Here is a 26,036-nt window from a genome sequence, read left to right as displayed (position 1 = left end):
CTACACTCTGTACAACATGACCACACTACCAATCTCCACCCCACACTTCACTGCTAGATTACATTCTAAGATACAATGCCTCTTTGTCAAACTGCATTCTACAAAACAAAGCTTAGCTTTTATACTGTCATATTGTCAATCTCACTGCAACTCTGCACACCATACACATTGTAAATATTACAGATTAATGTTTGATATAATCTTGGATAGAGGTAAGCCAAAAGAAAAGATATTAAATGGGATTTGGTAACAAGAGTTAGAGATTTTATTGACAAAAACAAAGACTATTTTATTTTTTCAATTTTTTTAAAAAACTTTATTATTTTATATGCTTTTTTTCTCTCTGCAAGCATGGATGGGAAGTTTTTGATTAAATATTGATGCATTTTTGAAGCAATCATTTTTACAGCTAGAGTACAAAAGTTTTGAAGACTTGATACAATGTTTTGTTAAACAAATACACACAGTTTGTTAACTTGACCCACTGTTCATTTAATCTGAAATATTCTTTTGGTAACTAGATATATAATTTAGTACACAAAACCTGCAATTTTCATCAATCACCTACACTGTTTTGTTAACCAAACAGTTTTGTCAACTTGCATAATATACTGTTCTGTGAATACACAGTTATGCTAACTAAATATTCTGCTTTCTTAACCAGATAAACTGTTTTCCTAATTAGATACCAATCAATCAATATTTATTATTCAAAATAAATATGGGTATAGTCAGTCATTGACAGACATAGTTTATTAAGGCTTTCTGCTCATCTCCATCTTCAGCCACTAGAAGCATTTCATTGAGCAACATTCTGCAGACTGCACAAATCATACAGTGGTAAGTCGTTCTTGGTTGTTTCCTCTCACGCTTTCCACTTTGTAGGGTGTTAAGCAGCAGGCATTGTTGATAGCATTCATTGACTGAGTGTTGCAGTTGGTGACCAGTCCATCTTAGCCAGCAGACCTTTATGGGCTCATTTACTTTTTGTCAGCCATCTGGTACAGTGTATCATTGGAAACATGGTCATATTAGGATATCTTATATATTTTCCTCAGATTTCTTGTGTGTAAAGTGTTCACCATGGCCTGCCCTTTGCCAGTTCACATTTGTCACTATGTCTTGCATCCACATGTAAAAATCTGAAGACATAGAGTTTTATACATCTTTATCCTCATTGTTGGGTTAATATCAGATGTCCAAAGGAGTTGAAGCTGTGACATTGCTCCATATGTTGCTCTCCTTTTGTCTATGATGTCACAGTTTGAGTTGTGAGAGAAATAAGTTACAGTCAATCCAAGATGAGTTAATTTATCAACCCTGGATAGCTGCTTTCCATTTGCCCAAACACCTGTTGTTTCGTCTGTGTTTATATTAACAGTGATGCACTCTATCTTCTATTCACTTATTCCTAGCCCCATAGTCTTTGCTTCTCACATGACACAATCCAAATAGTCCTTTGCTTCTATGAGGCTGGGAGCAACGAGAACAATATTATCTACAAATGTAGGATAGGCCAACTTATGTGACTCTGATATGTGAATTCCATCCTCTGTATGGGTTGATTTATAACCACCAAAAATAGATTAGGTGTTAAGGTATCACCTTGCAGGATTTCACTCTGCGGTGTGAAGTCAGAAGACTGTTTTCCATTAACAAGGACATATGCTGTTTGATGTTCATAAAGACATCTAACTGCAGATGTTTATCTTCAAGGTATCTCTGTCCTTTCAAGAATCATAAGCATAGCATTTCTGTTGACACTGTTGAATACTTTTTGAAAATCTATGAACAGTGCAGCTATTGGGAGACACCACTCAAAGCAGGTCTCCAGTACCCTCTTCAATGTGTAAATTTGTTCAAAGCAACTACAGTTCTTTCTAAAGCTTTTCTGATAGACACTTATATTTTTGCAATTTAACAGAAGCCTATTAAAGAGCTTTGCGCCTTGATTCACAAGACTTATTCCTTGATAGTTGGACATTTGTCGCAAATCACCTTTCTTTGGTAGTGATACTATTATTGATGACCTCCATTCACTAGGCTGCACATTTATTATGAGAACCTTGTTGCATATGTCATTGAATGCAACTTGAGATGCTTCTCCTCTATATTTGAGTGATTCATTTACTTGACTGAGGTTAGTACCAACTGCTTTGCCATTTGATGCTCCCTGAAGTACAACAAGCAATTCAGATATCGCATATTTCATTAACCAAATACCCTATTTTGTTAACTAAACACATTGTTTCCTTAATTAGTTACACTGTTTTGTTAACTAACCAGATACAATGTTCCATTAACTAGTCACAGTGCTTTGTTAATAAAATACTCTATTCTCTTAACTAGATAACTTTTTTGTTAAACAGTTTTATTAAGTAGACAGTTTTATTAGCTAGACTAGATACAGTGCTTCCTAAACTAGACACATCATATCATTAATTAAATATACAGTTTTGTTGTTAACAAGATGTTTCATTTATGAGACATTGATTTGTTGACTACATACAATGTTTCAATAACTTTTTAGAGTTTCTTTACTTAGCTATAGTGGTTTGTTCACTAGACAAATTTTGTTACACAGATACAATATTCTGTTCAATTCAAAAACTAGACTGTATTGTGAACTAGATATAGTATTAACAAGACACAATGTTGTGACAACTATATCTTGTTTTGTTGTTTATTTTGTTAAACTAACAACAAACACAATTCTGTGAACTAGATACATTGTTATATTAACAAGGTACACTGTTTTTGTTGAACAGATACACAGTTTTCTGAACTGGATACACAGTTTTGTTACATCAATACACTGTTTCATTAATTAGATATATTGTCGTCTGCATTTTTAAATAAACACACTGTTTTAGTGAATAACCACACTGCTTGGTTACATAGATACACTGTTTTGTTAACAATGTTAATAAAAGTGGTATAAAAGTGTTTCTTCAAACAGATACAATGCTTTACTATCTCTACACTCTATTTTGTTAATTAGATAAATAATTCTAAAACATTGTTTTAGTAAATAAGTACACTGTTTTAGGCACAGGTGTGGCTGTGTGGTAAGAAGCTTACTTCCCAGCCATATGGTTCTGGATTCAGTGCCACTGTGTGGAACCTTGGGCAAATGTGTTCTATTATACCTTTGAGCTGACCAAAGCCTTGTTAGTGAATTTGATAGTTGGAAACTGAAAGAAGCCCATCATATAAATAGATATATGTGTGTATATATATCTATGTGTGTGTCTTTGTGTTGGTGTTTGTCCCTCCCATCACCGCTTGACACCCAGTGTTGGTGTGTTTACATCCCTGTAACTTAGCAGTTCAGCATAAGAGACCAGCAGAATAAGTACTAGGCTTAAGAAAAGAAATAGTTCTGGGGTCAATTTGTTTGACTAAAACCCTTCAATGCAGTGCCCTAGCATGACTGCAGTGGAAATGATTGAAACAAGTAAAAGATAAAAAAGATAAAAGACACACAATTATGTTAACTAAATACATTAGTTTGTAAGTGCAGACATAAGCTGCTCTGTCATGGGAATAAACAGTTTTACTAACTCAATACACTGCTTTGTTAAGCAGATACACAATCTTCTTAAACAGACATGGTTTTGTTAAAACTAGACAGACAGTTCTGTTAGGCACTATTTGGTTAACTAGATGTACAGTCTTATTAATCTGATATGCTGTTTTGCATCTAGTTGGCAGACAATTCTGTTAACTAGACACAAGGTTTAGTTAACTACATACACAGTTCTGTTAACTAGACACAAGGTTTAGTTAACTACACACACAGTTCTGTTAACTAGACACAAGGTTTAGTTAACTACATACACAGTTTTGTTAACTAGACACAAGGTTTAGTTAACTACGGTTCTGTTAACTAGATACAAAGTTTAGTTAAACTATATACACAGTTCTGTTAACTAGACACAAGGTTTAGTTAACTACATACACAGTTCTGTTAACTAGACACAAGGTTTAGTTAACTACATACACAGTTCTGTTAACTAGATACAAAGTTTAGTTAACTACATACACAGTTTTGTTAACTAGACACAAGGTTTAGTTAACTACATACACAGTTCTGTTAACTGGACACAAGGTTTAGTTAACTACATACACAGTTTTGTTAACTAGACACAAGGTTTAGTTAACTACATACACAGTTCTAAACTATATACACAGTTCTGTTAACTAGACACAAAGTTTAGTTAACTACATACACAGTTATGTTAACTGGACACAAGGTTTAGTTAACTACATACACATTTATGTTAACTAGACACAAGGTTTAGTCAACTACATACACAATTATGTTAACTAGACACAAGGTTTAGTCAACTACATACACAGTTCTGTTAACTAGACACAAAGTTTAGTTAAACTATATATACAGTTCTGTTAACTAGACACTAAGTTTAGTTAACTACATACACAGTTATGTTAACTGGACACAAGGTCTAGTTAAACTATATACACAGTTCTGTTAACTAGACACTAAGTTTAGTTAACTACATACACAGTTCTGTTAACTGGACACTAAGTTTAGTTAACTACATACACAGTTCTGTTAACTAGACACAAAGTTTAGTTAACTACATACACAGTTTTGTTAACTGGACACAAGGTTTAGTTAACTACATACACAGTTCTGTTAACTTGACACAAAGTTTAGTTAACTACGTAAACAGTTCTGTAAACCAGGCACGAGATTTAGTTAACTACATACATCGTTCATTCCAACGTATGTTGTATCTGAAAATTTTGACAGGACGAATGTGGCTGCAAGCATAGTTATTTATGCTCAATGACAGCTCATGTGAAGCCAAATACAAACAGCAACAATGCACTGGATTTTATTTAAAGGTTCAGAGCTTGTAAACATGTTCTTAGTATTTCAATACTTTAGACAATATGTCATGTGTTACAAGCAGGGAAGATTAACAGAAAAAAATTAAAAGCTGCTTCAACACAAAAACTATAAATATCAAAACTAACGGATGACAACAGCAACAACAACTGGGATCGTTATACATGAGGACAATGTTGATGATAATGATGATCGTGGTGATTACTATTATTTATTATTTATAAAAATATTATAATATTTTCTTCTGTTCTAAAATTCTTTATGATCGCTGTCAGTTTACATCATCACCATCATCACCAACATTAACACCATCATCATCCTCATCATCACAATCATCTTTATCACCATCATCACTAGCAGCAGCATCTCCATCATCATTACTATCATCAACATTACTGTTCTCATCATCACAATCATCTTCATCAACATGGTTATCATCACCATAATCATCATCACCTTTGGTACCACTTCAGTCACCAATACCATTAATATTAGCACAATGATCACTGCTACCATTAAAATCACCATTATATTACCAATAATAATAATAACAATTATTATTATTATTATTATTATTATTATAACAATAATAATAATGGTGATGATGATGATGATAATAATCACTGCCATTATCATCATCAGCTTCACCATCACCAACATATTTATCATTATCACCACCTTCATCACCATTATAATCACTAGCAGCAGCGGCACTATTACCATCAGTACCATCATCAGCATCACAATCTTTCTTATCATCACCTTCACCACCACCACCAGCAGATGTACCTCCCACCCTATCATCTCCATCAGCATAGTCACCATCATTGCCACGATCTCAATACCACACAGCCTACATAAGAAATATACTAAGTTCTTCTGACACTTCTAATATTATTCAAATATAAAAGGAATATAAAAAAAAAGACAATAAGTTACGAGATATAGAGCAAAAAAAAATATTTTAAAAATCTCATCTGTCTGTCAAAGACCTAACAATAAATAATAAAATGAATAAATAAATAATATAAATAAATATTGAAATGATTGCAGCTCCATAACAAATCAACTTGAAAACAATACAAAACTCTAATCCTACAGTGAAACAATGCATTACAATGCATGATAGATTTTTGTTTTGTTTTGTTTTTGTCGTAATCAATAATCAATATATTGTGGAGGCGCAATGGCCCAGTGGTTAAGGCAGCGGACTCGCGGTCGTAGGATCGCGATTTCGATTCCCAGACCAGGCGTTGTGAGTGTTTATTGAGCGAAAACACCTAAAGCTCCACGAGGCTCTGGCAGGGGATGGTGGTGATCCCTGCTGTACTCTTTCACCACAACTTTCTCTCACTCTTACTTCCTGTTTCTGTTGTACCTGTATTTCAAAGGGCCGGCCTTGTCACTCTCTGTTTCATGCTGAATATCCCTGAGAACTACGTTAAGAGTACACGTGTCTGTGGAGTGCTCAGCTACTTACACGTTAATTTCACGAGCAGGCTGTTCCGTTGATTGGATCAACCGGAACCCTCATTGTCGTAACCGACGGAGTGCTTCCAAAATCCAAAATCAATATATTGTGTGTGTGTGTGTGTGTGAATATAGGTGCAGGCATGGCTGTGTGTGCGGAGCTTGCTTCCCAGCCACATGGTTCCGGACTCAGTTCCACTGCGTGGCACCCCGGGCAAGGGTCCTATAAGTACAGTCATCACTAAAGTGACAGAGGCTACTAGTGAGCACCAGCATTACTAGAAATGAGAATCTAAAAACAACTCTTAGCCACTAAGAGCACTTTTCTAATGACTGACAAGGAAGACAAGCTCCCCCCCACACACCTATGACGACGGAGTAGTGGGTCACTGATGAAGATTAATCAAATCTGAAATCAATGGAAGAATTGACTTCATCTCGCTTGCCATAGGTGGGGAACTTATGTCCCTTGTCAATCATTAGAAAAGTGCTCTCAGTGGCAAAGAGTTGTTTTGACAAGGCGACAAGCTGGTAGAAATGTTAGCTTGCCAGATGAAATGCTTAGTGGTATTTCATCTGCTGCGAAGTTCTGAGTTCAAATTCCGCCGAGGTCGACTTTGCTTTTCCTCTTTTCAGGGTCGATTAAAATAAGCACCAGTTATGCGCTGGGGTCAATATAATCGACTTAATCTGTTTGTCTGTCCTTGTTTGTCCTCTCTGTGTTTAGCCCCTTATGGGTAGTAAAGAAATAGGTATTTCATCTGTCTTTACATTCTGAGTTCAAATTCCACCGAGGTCAACTTTGCCTTTCATCCTTTCGGAGTTGATAAATTAAGTACCAGTTGCATACTGGAATCAATCTAATCAACTGGCCCCTACCCAAAAATTTTTGGCCTTATGCTTAGAGTAGAAAAGAGTTGCTTTGACTCTTATTTCTAGCAATGCTGTTGCTCACTAGCACCCTCCATCACTTCAGTGACAACTATACTTGTTGCCTTTCAGTTGTAAATTGTGAATAGCCTCTTTAATAATTTGCACACACACATAAATATACAATGGGTGTTGCTCAGTTTCTGTCAAGACACTTGCTCAAGGTGTAATGGCCCAGTGATTAGGGCAGCAGACTCGTGGTCGGAGGATCGCGGTTTCAATTCCTCAACCGGGCGTTGTGTGTGTTTACTGAGCAAAAACACCTAAAAGCTCCACGAGGCTCCGGCATGGGGTGGTGGCGACCCCTGTTGTACTCTTTCAACCCAACTTTCTCTCACTCTCTCTTCCTGTTTCTTGAGTAAGTGTCTTGACAGAAACTGAGCAACACTCATTGTATATATGTGTGTGTGTGGAAATTCAGCCCTGCATGCAGTAGGGCTGAACTGAGAACCATGTGGTTAAAAAGCAAGCTTCTTACCATACAGTTACCTATATACCATACATCCTAAAGTTCAGCATCTTGTGAGAACAAGTGGAATAAAAATAATAAAATCCCTTACTTGAAAAACAAGCAAGCATAAACAGCAGCAAGAACATTCAGTCATAAAATACCATGTCAATAAGTCTCCATCCAAACTTAATGTCTGCATGGAAAAGTATTTGTATAAATAAAACAGAATTAGCTGAAACATGTGAATGAGTGCATGGAAGCATACATGTGGAAAACCAGAACCAAGTTTCCCTCAAATAAACACCTTAGTATCTTACTGGAAAAAAAAAACACAAAAAGAATACAATATATGAGATAATGTTGCTTTACATACCCATAAAAAGGACTGGAATGTTACTGGAACATCTCTGATCATAAATCTGGTCAGTCAACAAGGGTTTAAGAGAAACAACAACAACACAGCCAAAAATATAAGTAAAAGAACAACAAAATATTACCTGCTGCTTCCCTGGATAATTAACCATATTCTGACCAATAACGTCAAGGATTTCTTTCTGACCTCCTTTCTAAATAAAAGAAAGAAGAAAAAAAGAAAAAGATAAACAAAGAAAGATATATCAGGCATGGCTGTGTGGTAAGAAGCTTGCTTCTCGACCACATGGTTCCGGGTTCCTTGGACAAGTGTCTTCTGCTATAGCCTCAGGTCAACCAAAGTCTTGTGAGTGGATTTGGTAAACAGAAACTGAAAGAAGCCCGTGTGTGTGTGTGTGTGTGTGTGTATGTCTCAGCATCTGTGTCTGTCCGCACCACCACTTAAACAACCAGTGTTGGTGTGTTTACTTTCCCATAGCTTAGCAGTTCGGCAAAAGTGAATGATAGAATAAGTACTAAGCTTAAGAAAAAAGGTCCTGGGGTCGACTTGTTTAATTAAAACCCTTCAAGGTGGTGCCCCAGCATGGCCGCAGCCAAATGATTGAAACAAGTAAAAGATAAAAGAATATGAATTTCTTTATTGAGAAATGGCTGTGTAGTTAAGAAGTTTACATCTCAACCAAAATAAATGTCGGAGGCAGATGAAGAATCATAGCTAAGCCAGTTGGAAAAGAGGGGAAATAGTGACAAAGTTGTATCAGGGCATACAAGTTACATGATGTTGAATATAAGAGAAATGGTAGGCTTTGTTCCTACTTAAGAGATCATGTGGGGTAAAAAAATGGCATCAATGCTCTGTAGCATTTTCACAAATGAGCAACTATTTTCAGAAGTGAAATACATGAAAAGTAAGTTAAGAACATGAATTACTGATGGCCATTTGGGAGGCACAATGGCCCAGTGGTTAGGGCAGCGGACTCACAGTCGGAGGATCACGGTTTCAAATCCCAGACCAGGCGTTGTGTGTGTTTATTGAGCGAAAACCCCTAAAGCGACCCCTGTTGTACTCTTTCGCCCCAACTTTCTCTCACTCTCTCTTCCTGTTTCTTGAGTAATGCTGCGATGGACTGGCGTCCCGTCCAGCTGGTGGGGAACACATACACCACAAAAACCAGGAAAACCAGGCCCATGAGCCTGGCTAGGCTTGAAAAGGGCACATAATAAAATAATAATAAATTTGGGAAAATAGCCAATTGTGCTTCTAACTTCATATAATCTATCATTTCAAGCCCCAGACAGCGTCAAGTATCAAGTATCATAATATTCCCACAACAGAAGAGTGTTAATGCTGCTCTCCCTGATAAAGAGGATTGTCTGCCTGAGCCCTCTGTTGGTGCCAGGTTAAAAGCACTCCTGCCAGTGCCACTTAAGAGCACTCATGTCAGTGCCATGTTAAACGAACCCAGCACACACTATAAAGTGGTTGGTGTTAGGAAGGGCATCCAGCTGTAGAAACCATGCCAAATCAGACTGGAACCTAGTGCAGCTCACCTGTTCGTTGGCTCTGGTCAAACTGCCAAACCCAAGCCAACACAGAAAACAAACGTTAAAGGAGGAGGAGGAGGGGGAGGAGGAGGATGTTCGTTGTGACATAGATGTCAACTTAAACTAAACTTAATTATAATTTTGTTTCATAATCATTACCTTCGCTTATTTAGCTTTTACTTGTTTCAGCCATTGACTGCAGCCATGTTGGAGTACTAGCTTAGTGGTTTTAGTGAAACAAATTGACCCCAGTATTTATACACATTTTAGAGTCTGGTACTTATTCTATCAGTCTTTTTTTTGCCAGATTGTTAAGTTAGGGGGACGTAAACAAACCAACATCAGGTGCAGGTGGGGCTGTATGGTAAGTAGCTTGCTTACCAACCACATGGTTCTGGGCTCAGTCCCACTGCGTGGCACCTTGGGCAGGTGTCTTCTACTATAGCCTCGGGCTGACCAAAGCCTTGTGAGTGGATTTGGTAGACGGAAAACTGAAAGAAGCCCGTCGTATGTGTGTATGTGTTTGTCCCCACAACATCACTTGACAACTGATGCTGGTGTGTTTATGTCCCTGTCACTTAGCGGTTCGGCAAGAGAAACCAATAGAATAAGTACTAGGCTTACAAAGAATAAGTCCTGGGGTCGATTTCCTCGACTAAAGGTGGTGCCCCAGCATGGCCACAGTCAAATGACTGAAACAAATAAAAGAAATTAAAGAAAAGAAGTTGTCAAATGGTGTGGTGAAGACAAAAGCAGACACAAAAACATACACACAGACAGATACAGAGAGAGATATGACCTTCCACACAGCTTCCATCTGCCAAATTCACTCACAGGTCTCTAGTAGAAGACATTTACCCAAGGCACTATGCAGTGGGACTGAACCCAAAACAACATGGTTAGAAATTGAGCTTCTTAACCACATAGTCATGTCTGTGCCTTTATCAATTCTAAAATATAATATGATTCAACAGTGATTATGGCAGCAAGCTGGCAGAAACGTTTGCATGCAGGGTGAAATGTGTAGCCGTATTTCGTCTGCCGTTATGTTCTGAGTTCAAATTCCGCCAAGGTCAACTTTGCCTTTCATCCTTTCGGGGTCGATAAATTAAGTACCAATTACACACTGAGGTCGATGTAATTGACTTAATCCGTTTGTCTGTCCTTGTTTGTCCCCTCTGTGTTTAGCCCTTTGTGGGTAGTAAAGAAATAAGTATTTCGTCTGTCTTTACGTTCTGAGTTCAAATTCCGCCGAGGTCGACTTTGCCTTTCATCCTTTCAGGGTCGATAAATTAAGTACCAGTTACGCACTGGGGTCGATGTAATCAACTTAATCCATTTGTCTGTCCTTGTTTGTCCCCTCTGTGTTTAGCCCTTTGTGGGTAGTAAAGAAATATATAATATGATTCAATAGATGAATGTCTACCACTGACACTTCATGGACTTCACTTCTGGGCCATGAATGAAATAAAAACAATTCAGGTTCGCAAACCTCTCCTTTACATAAGTGTTTTGAATATTAGAGAATTAGAACTCTACACAAATATTTTTAAATGTCAGAAAAATAGAGATGTACATGAATATTTTAAATGTCAGGCCTACAGATTGAGAATACATCAATAATGTTTTGTTTATTATAAACTCGTTTGTTTGTGCAATTTGTTTTTTTAATTACATTGTTTAAATTATAACTATTTTATTGATGTTTGTGCTATTGCTGTGTGGTAAGTTGTTTTAAGACATAAATTGTGAAAGGTCATGACAATATTTTTTTTAAATTCTATAAATAATTATAAATAATTGTGAATTTCAATTAACTAAAGTATGATAGAATCAAATTATATTGTATATATTATAACTATATTGAGTGAAGTGGGCTTTTTTTAAATATTTTCCTATTGTTGTCGAGAATTGTTAAGAATGTAATTTGAATTAGTCATATGTTTTTTTTTAAATAACAATTTTTTGTTTGAAATTTACTCTAGAGCACTGTCTTTAGTCGAGCAAATTGACCCCAGGACTTATTTTTTGTAAGCCTAGTACTTATTCTATTGGTCTCTTTTTGCCAAACCACTAAGTTACGGGGACGTAAACACACCAGCATCAGTTGTCAAGTGATGTAGGTGGCACAAACACACACATATACATATATACGACGGGCTTCTTTCAGTTTCTGTCTACCAAATCCACTCGCAAGGCTTTGGTCAGCCTGAGGCTATAGTCGAAGACACTTGCCCAAGGTGCCACGCAGTGGGACTGAACCCGGAACCATATGGTTGGTAAGCAAGCTACTTACCACACAGCCACTCTTGCACCTATATATGATAAATAAATATAAATGTTCTTTCCCACTAGTCTACCAAACTAAAACATGCTAGAATTAATAAGTAAAACAAGGAGAATCCTTCAACATTAGTAGTGGTCTGCAGCAAAAAAGAAATTTTAATGATTGTGAATGAGGTGTTTTTGGCTTTTTTTTTCCAACCACAAGAACTTGGATTCAGGCCTACTGCATAGCACCTTGGGTAAATATCTTCTACTCTAGCCTCAGAGCAATCAAACAAAGCCTTGTGAGTGCACTTGGTAGATAGAAACTGAAAGAAGCCCATCATGCGTACATGTGCATCTAGGACCACATTATCCTATATTTTTTGTTTATTGTTCTTTGTTAGTCTAAGATTAAGCAGGCTTATAATCATGTATTTAGAATCACACTGCCTACTATCCTTTGATCAAGCAAACCTATAATCAAAAGTGTTTCAACCATGACCATCCAACCATATTGTATACCTAGGACTGCATTGCCTAATTTGTCTCTCCCTGTTTTCTTAAGGCAATTGAGAGAAATTCAAGGTAGACTTGACTGCTATTTCTAGGAGGGAAAGCAACTGCATAGAAACCCCATTGTTGGTTCAATGTGCCCTTTGTTTTAAAAGATGGAAGGATGTAGTTTCAGAGAGATTTGGCTTCTATTTCTAGCAGAGCCAGGTTGACTCATACAGGCTCTTTATTCATTCATCACAAATAATGCAAATGGAAAACTCATGCTGGTTGAAAATGTGATTCAGCTGATGATGAAAAGCATTCAAGGGAAATGGATTAGTTTAATTAGACCTGAGGATAGATAAGATAAATTAGAATACTGGTACAGCATTACAGATGAGATAAGTTAGAATGTCGGCACAGTATGAGTTGCTGTATTGCCAACTCAGGTAACAATTCCATTATTTATGTAATGCAAAAAAATGCCTCCTCATGCCAAAGGAACTTGCAAGGGAGCTGATGCCTAACTCTAGTTTCATAGTGTTAAACAGACCAGAGATATATCTTTCCTCTGGATAGGTACATGTTATTGAGAAATAGTGAAGAGGGCAGAGGTTATACAATAGCTGTGTGAGTGTGACCACATCACCTGGTTCTGAGTTCAATCCCATTACACAGCATTTTGAGCAATACCTCATAAGTGGAATTTAATAGATGGAAACTGCACAGAAGCCTATTATATATAGAAATATGAGTATGTGCGTGTCCATGTCCATTTTAGTGTTTATACTTTTATATCCTATCTCTTTTACTCTTACTTGTTTCAGTCATTTGACTGTGGCCATGCTGGAGCACCACCTTTTAGTCGAGCAAATCGACCCCGGGACTTATTCTTTGTAAGCCTAGTACTTATTCTATTGGTTTCTTTTGCCAGACCGCTAAGTTACGGGGACGTAAACACACCAGCATTGGTTGTCAAGCGATGTTGTGGGGACAAACACAGACACACAAACATATACACACACACACACACACACACCACACATATATATATATATAACATATATATATATATATAATATATATATATATATATACATATATATATATATATATATATACATACATATATACAACGGGCGTCTTTCAGTTTCCATCTACCAAATCTACTCACAAGGCTTTGGTCAGCCTGAGGCTATAGTAGAAGACACTTGCCCAAGGTGACACGCAGTGGGACTGAACCCGGAACCATGTGGTTGGTAAGCAAGCTACTTACCACACAGTCACTCCTGCGCCTATATATGATAAATAAATATAAATGTTCTTTCCCACCAGTCTACCAAACTAAAACTGAACTCATAACTGTTTGGTTGAGAAGCAAACTTCTTAACGGCACAGCCATACCTGCATCCAATCACTTAATCATTTTGTTTCAGCAACACAATTACAAATAAGTGGATTAAAATAGAGGTTATACTGATAACACCCGAAGAGAATAGCGGCAATGACAATGATGGTTATCACTGTCAAATAAAAATTAATGATGACAGTCACGGCAATGTCGATAACGATAAATATTGCTTAGGTGAAGAAGAGCTGGGATATTAAAATTTGGAAAGCTGAAGAGGTAGTGGTGGGTACGTGGTGTTTGATTTCAAATGTTGGTGCAGACTGATGACAGCGACAATGATAACAATTACAACACCTGAACAGGGAGAGATAATTAGGGAAAATGCAGAAAATATAATACATGAAGCAATAAATAAAGTTAAAAGAATACTTACATTACCAACATAAACTTCTGCAATGAATAACACAGGGTAAAATGCTCTGTAAAAGAATGAAAATGTTTTTTTTTTTTCATTTATATTTATATATACATATACATACATACATACATATATGCATACATATATACATACATATATACATACATATATACATACATATATACATACATATATACATACATATATACATACACACACATATATATATATATATATTATATATATATATATATATATATATATATAATGTATCCTTGTTGCTTATTTTGATTTTAATCACCTTATTTTGAAATTGTATGGATAATACCGTACTAAATTCTAGTGCCTCAACTTAAGTACCATATTTATCTGAATCTAAATGTTATATACATATACATACATACATAAAAATATAAATATGTATATGTATATATATAAACATCATCATCATTTAACATCTGATGTCCATGTTTCCATGCTGGCATGGGTTGGACGGTTTGACTAGGGCTGGCAAGCTGGAAGGCTGCACCAGACTCCAGTCTGATTTGGCATGGTTTTCTATAGCTGAATGCCCTTCCAAATAACCAACCACTCTGAGAGTGTAATATGTGCTTTTACGTTCCCCTGGCACAGGTGCCATTTGTGTGATACCAGTATCTGCCATGACTGTGATTTTGCTCACCCTGATGGGTCTTCTTCTCAAGCATGACATAATGCCAAAGGTCTCGATCATTGCCTCCATGAGGTCCAACACTCAAAAGGAACTCACCCACTTTGCCTCCATGAGGGCCAACACTCAAAAGGAACCCATCCACTTTTACCTCCATGAGGCCCAAAGCACAAACAGTGCTCTTTACATGCTACCGGCATGGGTGCCAGTTACATGATACCAACATCAACCATGACTATGATTTCACCTGGCTTGATGGGTCCTCTCAAGCACATATCGCCAAAGGTGTCGGTCATCAGTCATTGCCTCTGTGAGGCTCAAAGTTCGAAGATCATACTTCATCACTTCGTTTCATGTCTTCCTGGGTCTACCTCTACCACAGGTTCCCTCCGCAGTTAGAGATTGGCTCTTCTTTCCACAGCTATCTTCGTCCATACACATCACATGATCATACCAGCACAGTCATATCTTTTGCACACTACATCTGATGCCTCTTATGCATAACCTTTCTCAGTTGCTTACACTCTGTCAAACATACACACTGACATTGCATATCCAGTGAAACATACTGGCTTCTTCATTTCTTTCAAGCCTACACATGCCTTTAGCTGTCACAGCCCATGTTTCACTGCCATATAGCATGGTTGTTCACACATAGACATCATACAAACTACCTTTCACATTGAGAGAGAAACCCTTTGTTGCCACTGGAGGTAGGAGCTCTCTGAACTTTGCCCAGCCTAATCTTACTCTCACAGCTATACTCTCAAGGCATCTATCTCCACTACTGATTTGGTCACCTAGATAGCATAAATTATTTACTATCTCTAGCTTGCCCCCCTGGTAGTTGATGGAGTCTATTTTCTGCACATTTTCAGCATTTATTGTACCTGGGCATCTTCCATATACAAAAGCTAGTTTCCCTGTTAACCTACCTCTGATATTTCTGCACCTTTTGTGTGTCCAAAGCTTACACTCAGTGCATCTTATGGAGTTTCTACCTACGCCTTTTCCAATGATCAAGCAGGGCCATCTATCTGAAGGGATTTGTGATTTGTCTGCTTTCCTACTTGCTAAGACTTTGGTTTTGCTAGGTAAACTGTAAGGCCCTGTAATTCTAAAACTTGCTTCCATACCTGGAACTTCTCTAGTTCTGGTAGTGATTCAGCTATTAGAGCAAGGTCATCAGCATAGAGGAGCTCCCAGGGGCAGCTTGTCTTAAATTCTTCTGTTATTGCCTAGAGGACTATGCTGAACAAGAGGAGGCTGAGCACCAATCCTTGGTGAACCCCAACTTGTACACTGAATTCTTTGCTATACTCATTATCAACCCTCACCTTACTAGAAGTATCCTATACATATCTCACCAACCACTTGTCTATCCCTATTTTCTGCACTGACCACCAGATAAGGGATCGGAGGACCATGTGTGTGTGTGTATGTATGTATGTATGTATATATATATATATATATATATATATATCATCATCATCATCATCATTTAGCGTCCGTTCTCCATGCTAGCATGGGTTGGACGGTTCAACTGGGGTCTGTGAAGCTGGAAGGCTTCATCAGGCCCAGTCAGATCTGGCAGTGTTTTTACGGCTGGATGCCCTTCCTAACGCCAACCACTCCGTGAATGTAGTGGGTGCTTTTTACGTGCCACCTGCACAGGTGCCAGACAGAGCTGATGGTGCTTTTACGTGTCACCGGCACAGGGCCAGGCGAGGCTGGCAACGGACACGAACAGATGATGCTTTTACGTGCCACCAACACGGGGGCCAGACAGAGCTGGCAACGGACACGAACGGATGGTGCTTTTACGTGCCACCAACACGGGGGCCAGACAGAGCTGGCAAACGGCCACGAAACGGATGGTGCTTTTACGTGTCACCGGCACGGTGGCCAGGCGAGGCTGGCAACGGGCACGAACGGATGGTGCTTTTACATGCCACCGACACGGGGGCCAGACAGGGCTGGCAAACGGCCACGAACGGATGGTGCTTTTACGTGTCACCGGCACGGGGGCCAGGCGAGGCTGGCAACGGACACGAACAGATGGTGCTTTTACATGTCACCGACATGGGGGCCAGACAGGGCTGGCAAACGGACACAAACGGATGGTGCTTTTACATGTCACCGACATGGGGGCCAGACAGGGCTGGCAAACGGCCACGAACGGATGGTGCTTTTACGTGTCACCGGCACGGGGGCCAGACAGAGCTGGCAAACGGCCACGAACGGATGGTGCTTTTACGTGTCACCGGCACGGGGGCCAGACAGAGCTGGCAAACGGTCACAAACGGATGGTGCTTTTACGTGTCACCGGCACGGGGGCCAGGCCAGGCTGGCACAAACACGAATGGATGGTGCTTTTAAGTGCCACCTACACGGGGGCCAGACAGGGCTGGCGAACGGCTACGAACGGATGGTACTTTTACATGTCACCTGCACGGGGGCCCTGATGTTGATCGACCTCAATTTGGTTTGATCTTGATTTTGACTGTTCTCACTGGTCTTGCCGGGTTTTCTCACGCACAGCATACCTCCAAAGGTCTCGGTCACTGGTCATTTCCTTGGTGAGACCTAAAGTTCGAAGGTCGTGCTTCACCGCCTCGACCCAGGTTTTCCTGGGTCTACCTCTTCCACAGGTCCCCTCAACTGCCAGGGTGTGGCACTTTCGCACACAACTATCTTCAGCCATTCTCATCACATGACCATACCAGCGCATACGTCTCTCTTGCACACAACAACTGATGCTTCTTAGGTTCAACTTTTCTCTCAAGGTACTTACACTCTGTCGATTATGAACACTGACGTTACACATCCATCGGAGCATACTAGCTTCATTTCTTGCGAGCTTACGCAAATCCTCAGCAGTCACAGCCCAAGTTTCACTACCATGTAGCATGGCTGTACGTACACATGCATCATACAGTCTGCCTTTTACTTTGAGCGAGAGGCCTTTTGTCACCAGCAGAGGTAAGAGCTCTCTAAACTTTGCCCAGGCTATTCTTACTCTAGCAGTTATACTCTCAGCGCACCCGCCCCCGCTACTGACTTGGTCACCTAGGTAACGGAAACTATCAACTACTTCTAGCTTTTCTCCCTGGAAAGTGACGGAAGTTGGTCTCAGAGCATTTTCAGTGTTAATTGTTCCTGAGCATCTGTCACATACAAAAACCATCTTCCTAGTTAGCCTTCCTTTGACATTGCTGCACCTCTTATGTGTCCATAGATTACACTTGGTGCATCTTATAGAGTTTCTACCTACACCTTTTCTACAGATCGAGCAGAGCCATCTACCTGAAGGCGTTTGTGATTGGTCTACCTTCCTACTTATTAGGACTTTGGTTTTGGCTAGGTTGATTCTAAGGCCCTTTGATTCTAAACCTTGTTTCCATACCTGAAACTTCTCCTCTAGTTCTGATAGAGACTCAGCAATTAGAGCAAGGTCATCAGCATAGAGGAGCTCCCAGGGGCATCCTGTCTTGAATTCCTCCGTTATTGCCTGGAGGACTATGATAAATAGGAGGGGACTGAGGACTGAACCTTGGTGGACCCCAACCTCTACCCTGAATTCTTCACTGTACTCGGTGCCAACCCTCACCTTACTAGCAGCGTCTCTGTACATGGCTTGTACAGCTTTCACTAACCATTCATCTATCCCTAGTTTCCTCATTGACCACCAGATGAGGGATCGGGGGACCCTGTCGAAGGCTTTCTCCATATCAACAAAAGCCACACACACACATATATACACACACACACAAACAGATGTTGTAGTGGTGCACAGATTTTATATATAAATAAAAGATATTCAGTATTTGGATAAATATTATTCATCCCCTCCAGGGATACATCATGAATTAATATCATAACTAATATACTGACTATCTTCTTTTATCATATATATATATATAGAGAGAGAGAGAGAGAGAGAGAGATACCCATGCTAGCATGGTAGGCGGACATTAAACAATGATGGTGATAATGATATATATACACATACATATATTGTCGTCATCCTCATCGTTTAACATCTAACTTATATGCATGCATGGGTAGGACAGTTGACAGGAGCCAACCAGGTAGAAGACTACTCCAGGCTACTGTGTCTGTTTTGACATGGTTTTTACAGCTGGATGCCATTCCTCACACACATATGCATGGATTGGGCAAAATAATGGAAACATCACTTTTTTAAGTAATTTTTTTTATATTGGCAAAATGACAAATTCAAGAGAGAGAAAGAGAGAAGGAGAAAGTGTGTGTGTGTGTGTGTGTGTATGTGTGCACGCTTTTGTTCATACACACAATGTATTCTTTGTACTTCATGATATAGCTCTCTGTTTTACTAGTTTTGCAGATATTCATATTTAGATTAACTGCATGAAGTATCTCATTTCTAAAGGGAATGAATTCTTAGAGTGCAGATAACTGGAGTTTCATTCACTAAATCTGCTGAATTGTTTACTGTTTTGAGAGTTAACGTCTCTGAAATTATGTAAACTTTCCAAAACCAAGGTAAAACCAACTCTGACAAGCATAATTCTGGATGGAAAGCAAAGGTTACAGAGTTGGACCACAGAATAGTGAAGTGTAATTGAGTCTAAAAAAAAACATCAAACTACAATAGCAAAAAATGACAGCACAGCTAAACTTGCCAACCAAACCCATTTGTTGTGAGTTCTACAACGTTGGACACCATGAGAGGCCTGCAACTGCTAAACCTCTCCTGTTGCCATTAACATTTGATTTACATAACCTACACTAGGAATCTATACCTGATTTTTGTCTGTCTTGACTTTTACTCAATTCGTCCTCAGGGCTTAATTTTGTGTTGCAACTAACAAACTTTCTGTCTCCCTTTTCAGCCTTCCTTTCTGCAACTACAACCATGTCTCATTATTACTATTTTCTGCCACTATTTTTAGAAAACTACCCTGTAAAGCCTTCCCTTGCCAGTCAGATAATCTTGTTTCTTTTTCCTGGCTTTTAACTTTGGGAAAAAAAAATGGTATCTAAAACTATCAGAAGTGATCAATGGTTCAATAAAACAATATCATCTCTGATCAATCATCATTTTCTTTCTCCATCTCTGGAGTGATGCTATGTCAGGAGACAACCCAAAGAAATGTTCAACTCTGACAGTTTGGCTCCTACCACAGAGCACAATGATAGTTTTGTGATGATTTAGGCAATCATACATGGAATTCTCTTGGCCTCTTAGCTGTTGTACATGGCGGAGTTAACGCAAAGGATAATCTAAGTAGTTTCGCTGATCATACCCAGTGGGTGTTTTTTACGTGCCACCGGCATGCGGGCCAGTTTGGTGGTACTGGCAACAGCCATACCCAAATGGTGCTTTTTACATGCCACCTGCACAGGAGCCAGTCCAGTGGCACTGGCGATGACCTCGCTCGAATGTTTCACATGCCACCAGCACAAGTGCTAGTAAGGCAATGCGGTAACGATCATGCTCAAATGGTGTGCTTAATGTGCCATCGGCACAGAGGCCAGCGTGTTGCGCTGGCACGATCTCACTTGAATGGTACTCTTAGCGCTCCACTAGCAACGGATGCCAGTCATTGAGTTTGATTTCAACATTATTGAAAATTGATATAAAGACCAGAAATGTAAAGTAGACCTCTTGGGTTGGCTCCCACAATCATCAGATCTCAATTGAAATTTGAACACTTATAGCACATTTTGGATCAGCAAGTGAGGAGCTACTTCCCTTCACCATCATTGCTAAAAGAGCTAAAGCAAATTTTACTTGAATGGTACAAAATGCTTCTAACAACCATTTCAAACAATTGTATGAGTCAATTTCTTGAAAACTTGGAACTGGGATTGATGCCAAAGGTGAACCAACACCATATTCAGATGTAAAATTTCCATTTCACAACGTGCTTCCATTATTTTGTGCAATCCCTGCATATATGTGTATGTGTGTGTGTGCACACACACAGACACACACATATATGTATGTATATATATGTATATATGTGTGTGTGTGTGTGTGTATGTGTGCACGCTTTTGTTCATACACACAATGTATTCTTTGTACTTCATGATATAGCTCTCTGTTTTACTAGTTTTGCAGATATTCATATTTAGATTAACTGCATGAAGTATCTCATTTCTAAAGGGAATGAATTCTTAGAGTGCAGATAACTGGAGTTTCATTCACTAAATCTGCTGAATTGTTTACTGTTTTGAGAGTTAACGTCTCTGAAATTATGTAAACTTTCCAAAACCAAGGTAAAACCAACTCTGACAAGCATAATTCTGGATGGAAAGCAAAGGTTACAGAGTTGGACCACAGAATAGTGAAGTGTAATTGAGTCTAAAAAAAAACATCAAACTACAATAGCAAAAAATGACAGCACAGCTAAACTTGCCAACCAAACCCATTTGTTGTGAGTTCTACAACGTTGGACACCATGAGAGGCCTGCAACTGCTAAACCTCTCCTGTTGCCATTAACATTTGATTTACATAACCTACACTAGGAATCTATACCTGATTTTTGTCTGTCTTGACTTTTACTCAATTCGTCCTCAGGGCTTAATTTTGTGTTGCAACTAACAAACTTTCTGTCTCCCTTTTCAGCCTTCCTTTCTGCAACTACAACCATGTCTCATTATTACTATTTTCTGCCACTATTTTTAGAAAACTACCCTGTAAAGCCTTCCCTTGCCAGTCAGATAATCTTGTTTCTTTTTCCTGGCTTTTAACTTTGGGAAAAAAAAATGGTATCTAAAACTATCAGAAGTGATCAATGGTTCAATAAAACAATATCATCTCTGATCAATCATCATTTTCTTTCTCCATCTCTGGAGTGATGCTATGTCAGGAGACAACCCAAAGAAATGTTCAACTCTGACAGTTTGGCTCCTACCACAGAGCACAATGATAGTTTTGTGATGATTTAGGCAATCATACATGGAATTCTCTTGGCCTCTTAGCTGTTGTACATGGCGGAGTTAACGCAAAGGATAATCTAAGTAGTTTCGCTGATCATACCCAGTGGGTGTTTTTTACGTGCCACCGGCATGCGGGCCAGTTTGGTGGTACTGGCAACAGCCATACCCAAATGGTGCTTTTTACATGCCACCTGCACAGGAGCCAGTCCAGTGGCACTGGCGATGACCTCGCTCGAATGTTTCACATGCCACCAGCACAAGTGCTAGTAAGGCAATGCGGTAACGATCATGCTCAAATGGTGTGCTTAATGTGCCATCGGCACAGAGGCCAGCGTGTTGCGCTGGCACGATCTCACTTGAATGGTACTCTTAGCGCTCCACTAGCAACGGATGCCAGTCATTGAGTTTGATTTCAACATTATTGAAAATTGATATAAAGACCAGAAATGTAAAGTAGACCTCTTGGGTTGGCTCCCACAATCATCAGATCTCAATTGAAATTTGAACACTTATAGCACATTTTGGATCAGCAAGTGAGGAGCTACTTCCCTTCACCATCATTGCTAAAAGAGCTAAAGCAAATTTTACTTGAATGGTACAAAATGCTTCTAACAACCATTTCAAACAATTGTATGAGTCAATTTCTTGAAAACTTGGAACTGGGATTGATGCCAAAGGTGAACCAACACCATATTCAGATGTAAAATTTCCATTTCACAACGTGCTTCCATTATTTTGTGCAATCCCTGCATATATGTGTATGTGTGTGTGTGCACACACACAGACACACACATATATGTATGTATATATATGTATATATGTGTGTGTGTGTGTGAATACACATATAAATAAATATACATATATATGTAAATATATCATAAAATATATTTGCCCACTAAATGTGGAGGTCCCATAGAGGACAATATTGTTGTTTTTAGCCCCAGGAAGACATCTCCTCCAGCTGGTTAATGATACACTGTCTGTGTCCAATTAGTATTTGTTAGGGGAGGTCATCACTCACATCTCTAGCCTTATGTGATTCACACAGACCTGGGTTTCTGGGTAGTTACCAGTCTTCAGTGTGTGATAATCACACAGAAGAGGTAGGTGGTGGGTATGTGGTGTTTGATTTCAAATGTTGGTCCTAGGAATAGAGATAGATTTAACAGTACAAGTCTAAGTAAACTGATTTGGAAATTGAAGGGTAGTAGGAAATCTTACAAAATAAATTTGAAAATACTTAGTCGTGCTAGATCATATAAAATTAATGATGCTAGAGGCAACCGGTGTATAGATAAATTATATCAGATACTAACATCTAAGAAGAAATTGCTTAATGAAAGACGTGAGAGTGTTCTATCTAGTATACACTATTCTAAATACGTGTTTAGGAAGTTTTATTAAGTGTGTATATCTGTACTTGTACGTATACTTTTATAAGTGTACGTATATGTGTATATCTGAATAAATATGTTTGTGTAAATGCATGTAAGCGATTGTATACATAGACATATGCTATTTTTTTAATATTTATATCTGATGCCATCGATATATTGTCATGCATATGTATTTGCTTGAGTGTGTATATAGGAAAGTACATGTATATGTGCATGTATATGTATATGCGTATATGTGAATATATGTGTATATGTAATTATGTGTGTGTGTACATATATATATATATATGTATATGTGTGTGTGTGTGCATGAGTGTATTTGTATGTATATTGTATAGGTATAGATATGTATATTTCTATATATATGTGTGTATATATGTATGTCTGCGCATGTGTGTATGTATGTATATATGTGTATGTGTATATATATATATATGTGTGTGTGTGGGTATACATGTGCATGTATGTATATGTATATATGTATGTGTGTATGGGTATGTATGTATATGTATGTGTATGTATGTATATGTGTGTATATATATATATGTGTGTGTGTGTATAGAATCAACAACTAAAAAATAAATGGTTAATTCCCTATTACAATTTCAACGTTAGGAACCTATTAAGGGTCCCATTCATCCTATCAGGGGAATATTCCTATAGATAGAAATCAATACAAGACCTTATCTTGGGGCTTACATGTATCCCAACCAGCAAGAATAATGTGTCAACCTCTATCTACACATTTAAGTTTTGAATTTGAATTCAAATGTCACGCATATATATATATATATATATATATATATATATAGGTTAATATCAGCAGGTTAATATTAGTAAGCTACATACTAAGCTTGTATATGCATGAAAATACATAATATGGTAATAATGTCTTCAAAAGACTTATTTTCCACACATAATCCTGTTAATATATGAAATATTTTTTATGGCTTCTGATATCATCCATAAGATGTGTGTCTCCCTGTCTGTTTCATACATGTAAACTGAGGATTGCCAGCTCATGTCTATATTGTCAATATTAATAAGTTGCAGGCTTTGATTTTCTACTTGGTTAGCATCTCATCTGGTTGCCTGCTCTGATCCACTTCATCTTGTTGACATATGTCACCTACAATTATCGTGATGTGATTGATATCTTTCTGCTACCATTGCTAACCTCATCTCGTTGACATGGTCTGACTACAATCAAACTCATTTATTTGACAGCCATTAACTACAATCAACATCTGACACCTAAAGTAATACAGGTGACAATTCACCTGTTCACCATCTGTAGGCTAATGTTCCAACTTTTTCATTTGACTGGTGAAGATCTCAGCAGGTTGATATGCAGGTAAGCTATGTACTAAACGTGTTTAGTTAACGACCTATGAACACCATACCTAGTCAATATCTATGAACTGAGAACATCACACATAGTCAACATCACTAAGCTGTTAAGCCCAATCTAGTTCAACATCTTTTGAACATACTAAATTAATATCTGTAATGTGTAGACACCCAAGCTAAACAACAATAGTAATTGTGAACAAACCATCAAATCTACATTTATGAAGTATGAAAATTTTGATAAGTTTGACATGTGTAAACTTTAGTCTAGTTAATAACTACTACTTACAGACAGGCAATATAGTTAATATCAGTAGACCTTTATCGCTACATTTTGGAAATTTAATCTAGCAGATATCAATAACCTGTGGATACAATCTTATCAACATCTATGGAGTATATTAGCACTCTCTTTAATTACAATTATAAGCTGTACAGCCTCACTAAAAATATGTAGTTTGTGCAAACAGAATCAATGTCTGAAGGTTATTGGCTTTTATTCTTTCTCGTGATATTTTTTGAGTTTCACTTCTCCATGTTGCTAAACACCTATCTTTATATATAAAATACCATTTCTAAATAATCTTAATTACTTTCTTAGCCATAAAATGGAAAATCTGAAAACTCAATATAAGAAAAAGTCAAAGACTAACTTTTGTTCAGGACCATGTACGGGGATTTCATCAGAATAGTCTCCAGGTAGTAAGGCATGAGCTGGTTTCCTGCCTTTTTCTGCAACCGGACGGAAAAAGTCAGTTTCTTCATCAGAACTGGCTGGACTTCTCTTTGGCTCAATTTTAATTTGGTCACGTTGCAAATTAGCCAGTGTTAGCAATTCTTCAATTGGACCATAAATGTGATTGTCTTTTAGACACTGCAAAATAGAATATTGAAGATGATTTGGAGACATTGTTAATTAGTCAGTTGTAGAATTAGTTGGATTTCTTTATTTTTCCTTTGCTTGTTTCTTGGTTTAGTGTTTTCACATCTGCACACAGACTGGAAGATTCTGAAAACTGAGATATTTTCACAAATTAAGGCCATGCATTTTGAGTAAACTGGTGCTTTCACTGACAATATTCATTTGACTGTTTAGTATGATTGGCACCCACTATTATTATTATTATTATTATTATTATTATTGTTGTTGTTGTTGTTATTATTATTGTTATCATTATTATTATTGTTGTTGTTGTTATTATTATTGTTATCATTATTATTATTGTTGTTGTTATTATTATTATTATTATTGTTATTATTATTATTATTATTGTTATTATTATTATTATTATTATTATTATCATTATAATTATTAAGGTAGTGAGCTGGCAGAACCATTAGCACACCAGACAAAATGCTTAGCCACATTCTGAATTCAAATTCTGCTAAGATCAATTTTGCCTTTCATTATTTTGAAGTCAATAAAATAAGTACCAGTTGAACACTGGAGCCAATGTAATTGACTTAAATGTTTCCTAAAATTGCTGGCCTTGTGCCAAAATTTAAAAG

At 37.9% G+C, this 26,036-nt stretch overlaps 1 protein-coding gene across 1 annotated transcript in view; it reads right to left on the bottom strand.

Annotated features, from left to right (window-relative positions):
- LOC115219919 overlaps nt 1-26,036 on the bottom strand; it is a 190,600-nt gene that overhangs the window by 72,212 nt on the left and 92,352 nt on the right. The window contains exons 13-15 of the mRNA XM_029790226.2: nt 25,181-25,401; nt 14,195-14,240; nt 8,228-8,296 (exon numbers count right to left, since the gene is read on the bottom strand). Of these exons, the coding sequence (XP_029646086.1) occupies nt 8,228-8,296; nt 14,195-14,240; nt 25,181-25,401 (336 nt within the window). The remainder of the gene's footprint in view (nt 1-8,227; nt 8,297-14,194; nt 14,241-25,180; nt 25,402-26,036) is intronic.

Source organism: Octopus sinensis, linkage group LG15 (assembly GCF_006345805.1).
Source record: "Octopus sinensis linkage group LG15, ASM634580v1, whole genome shotgun sequence".
NCBI lineage: Eukaryota > Metazoa > Mollusca > Cephalopoda > Octopoda > Octopodidae > Octopus > Octopus sinensis.
The sequence above is the reverse complement of the archived record's forward strand: the minus strand, read 5'-3'. Positions and strand labels throughout refer to the sequence as shown.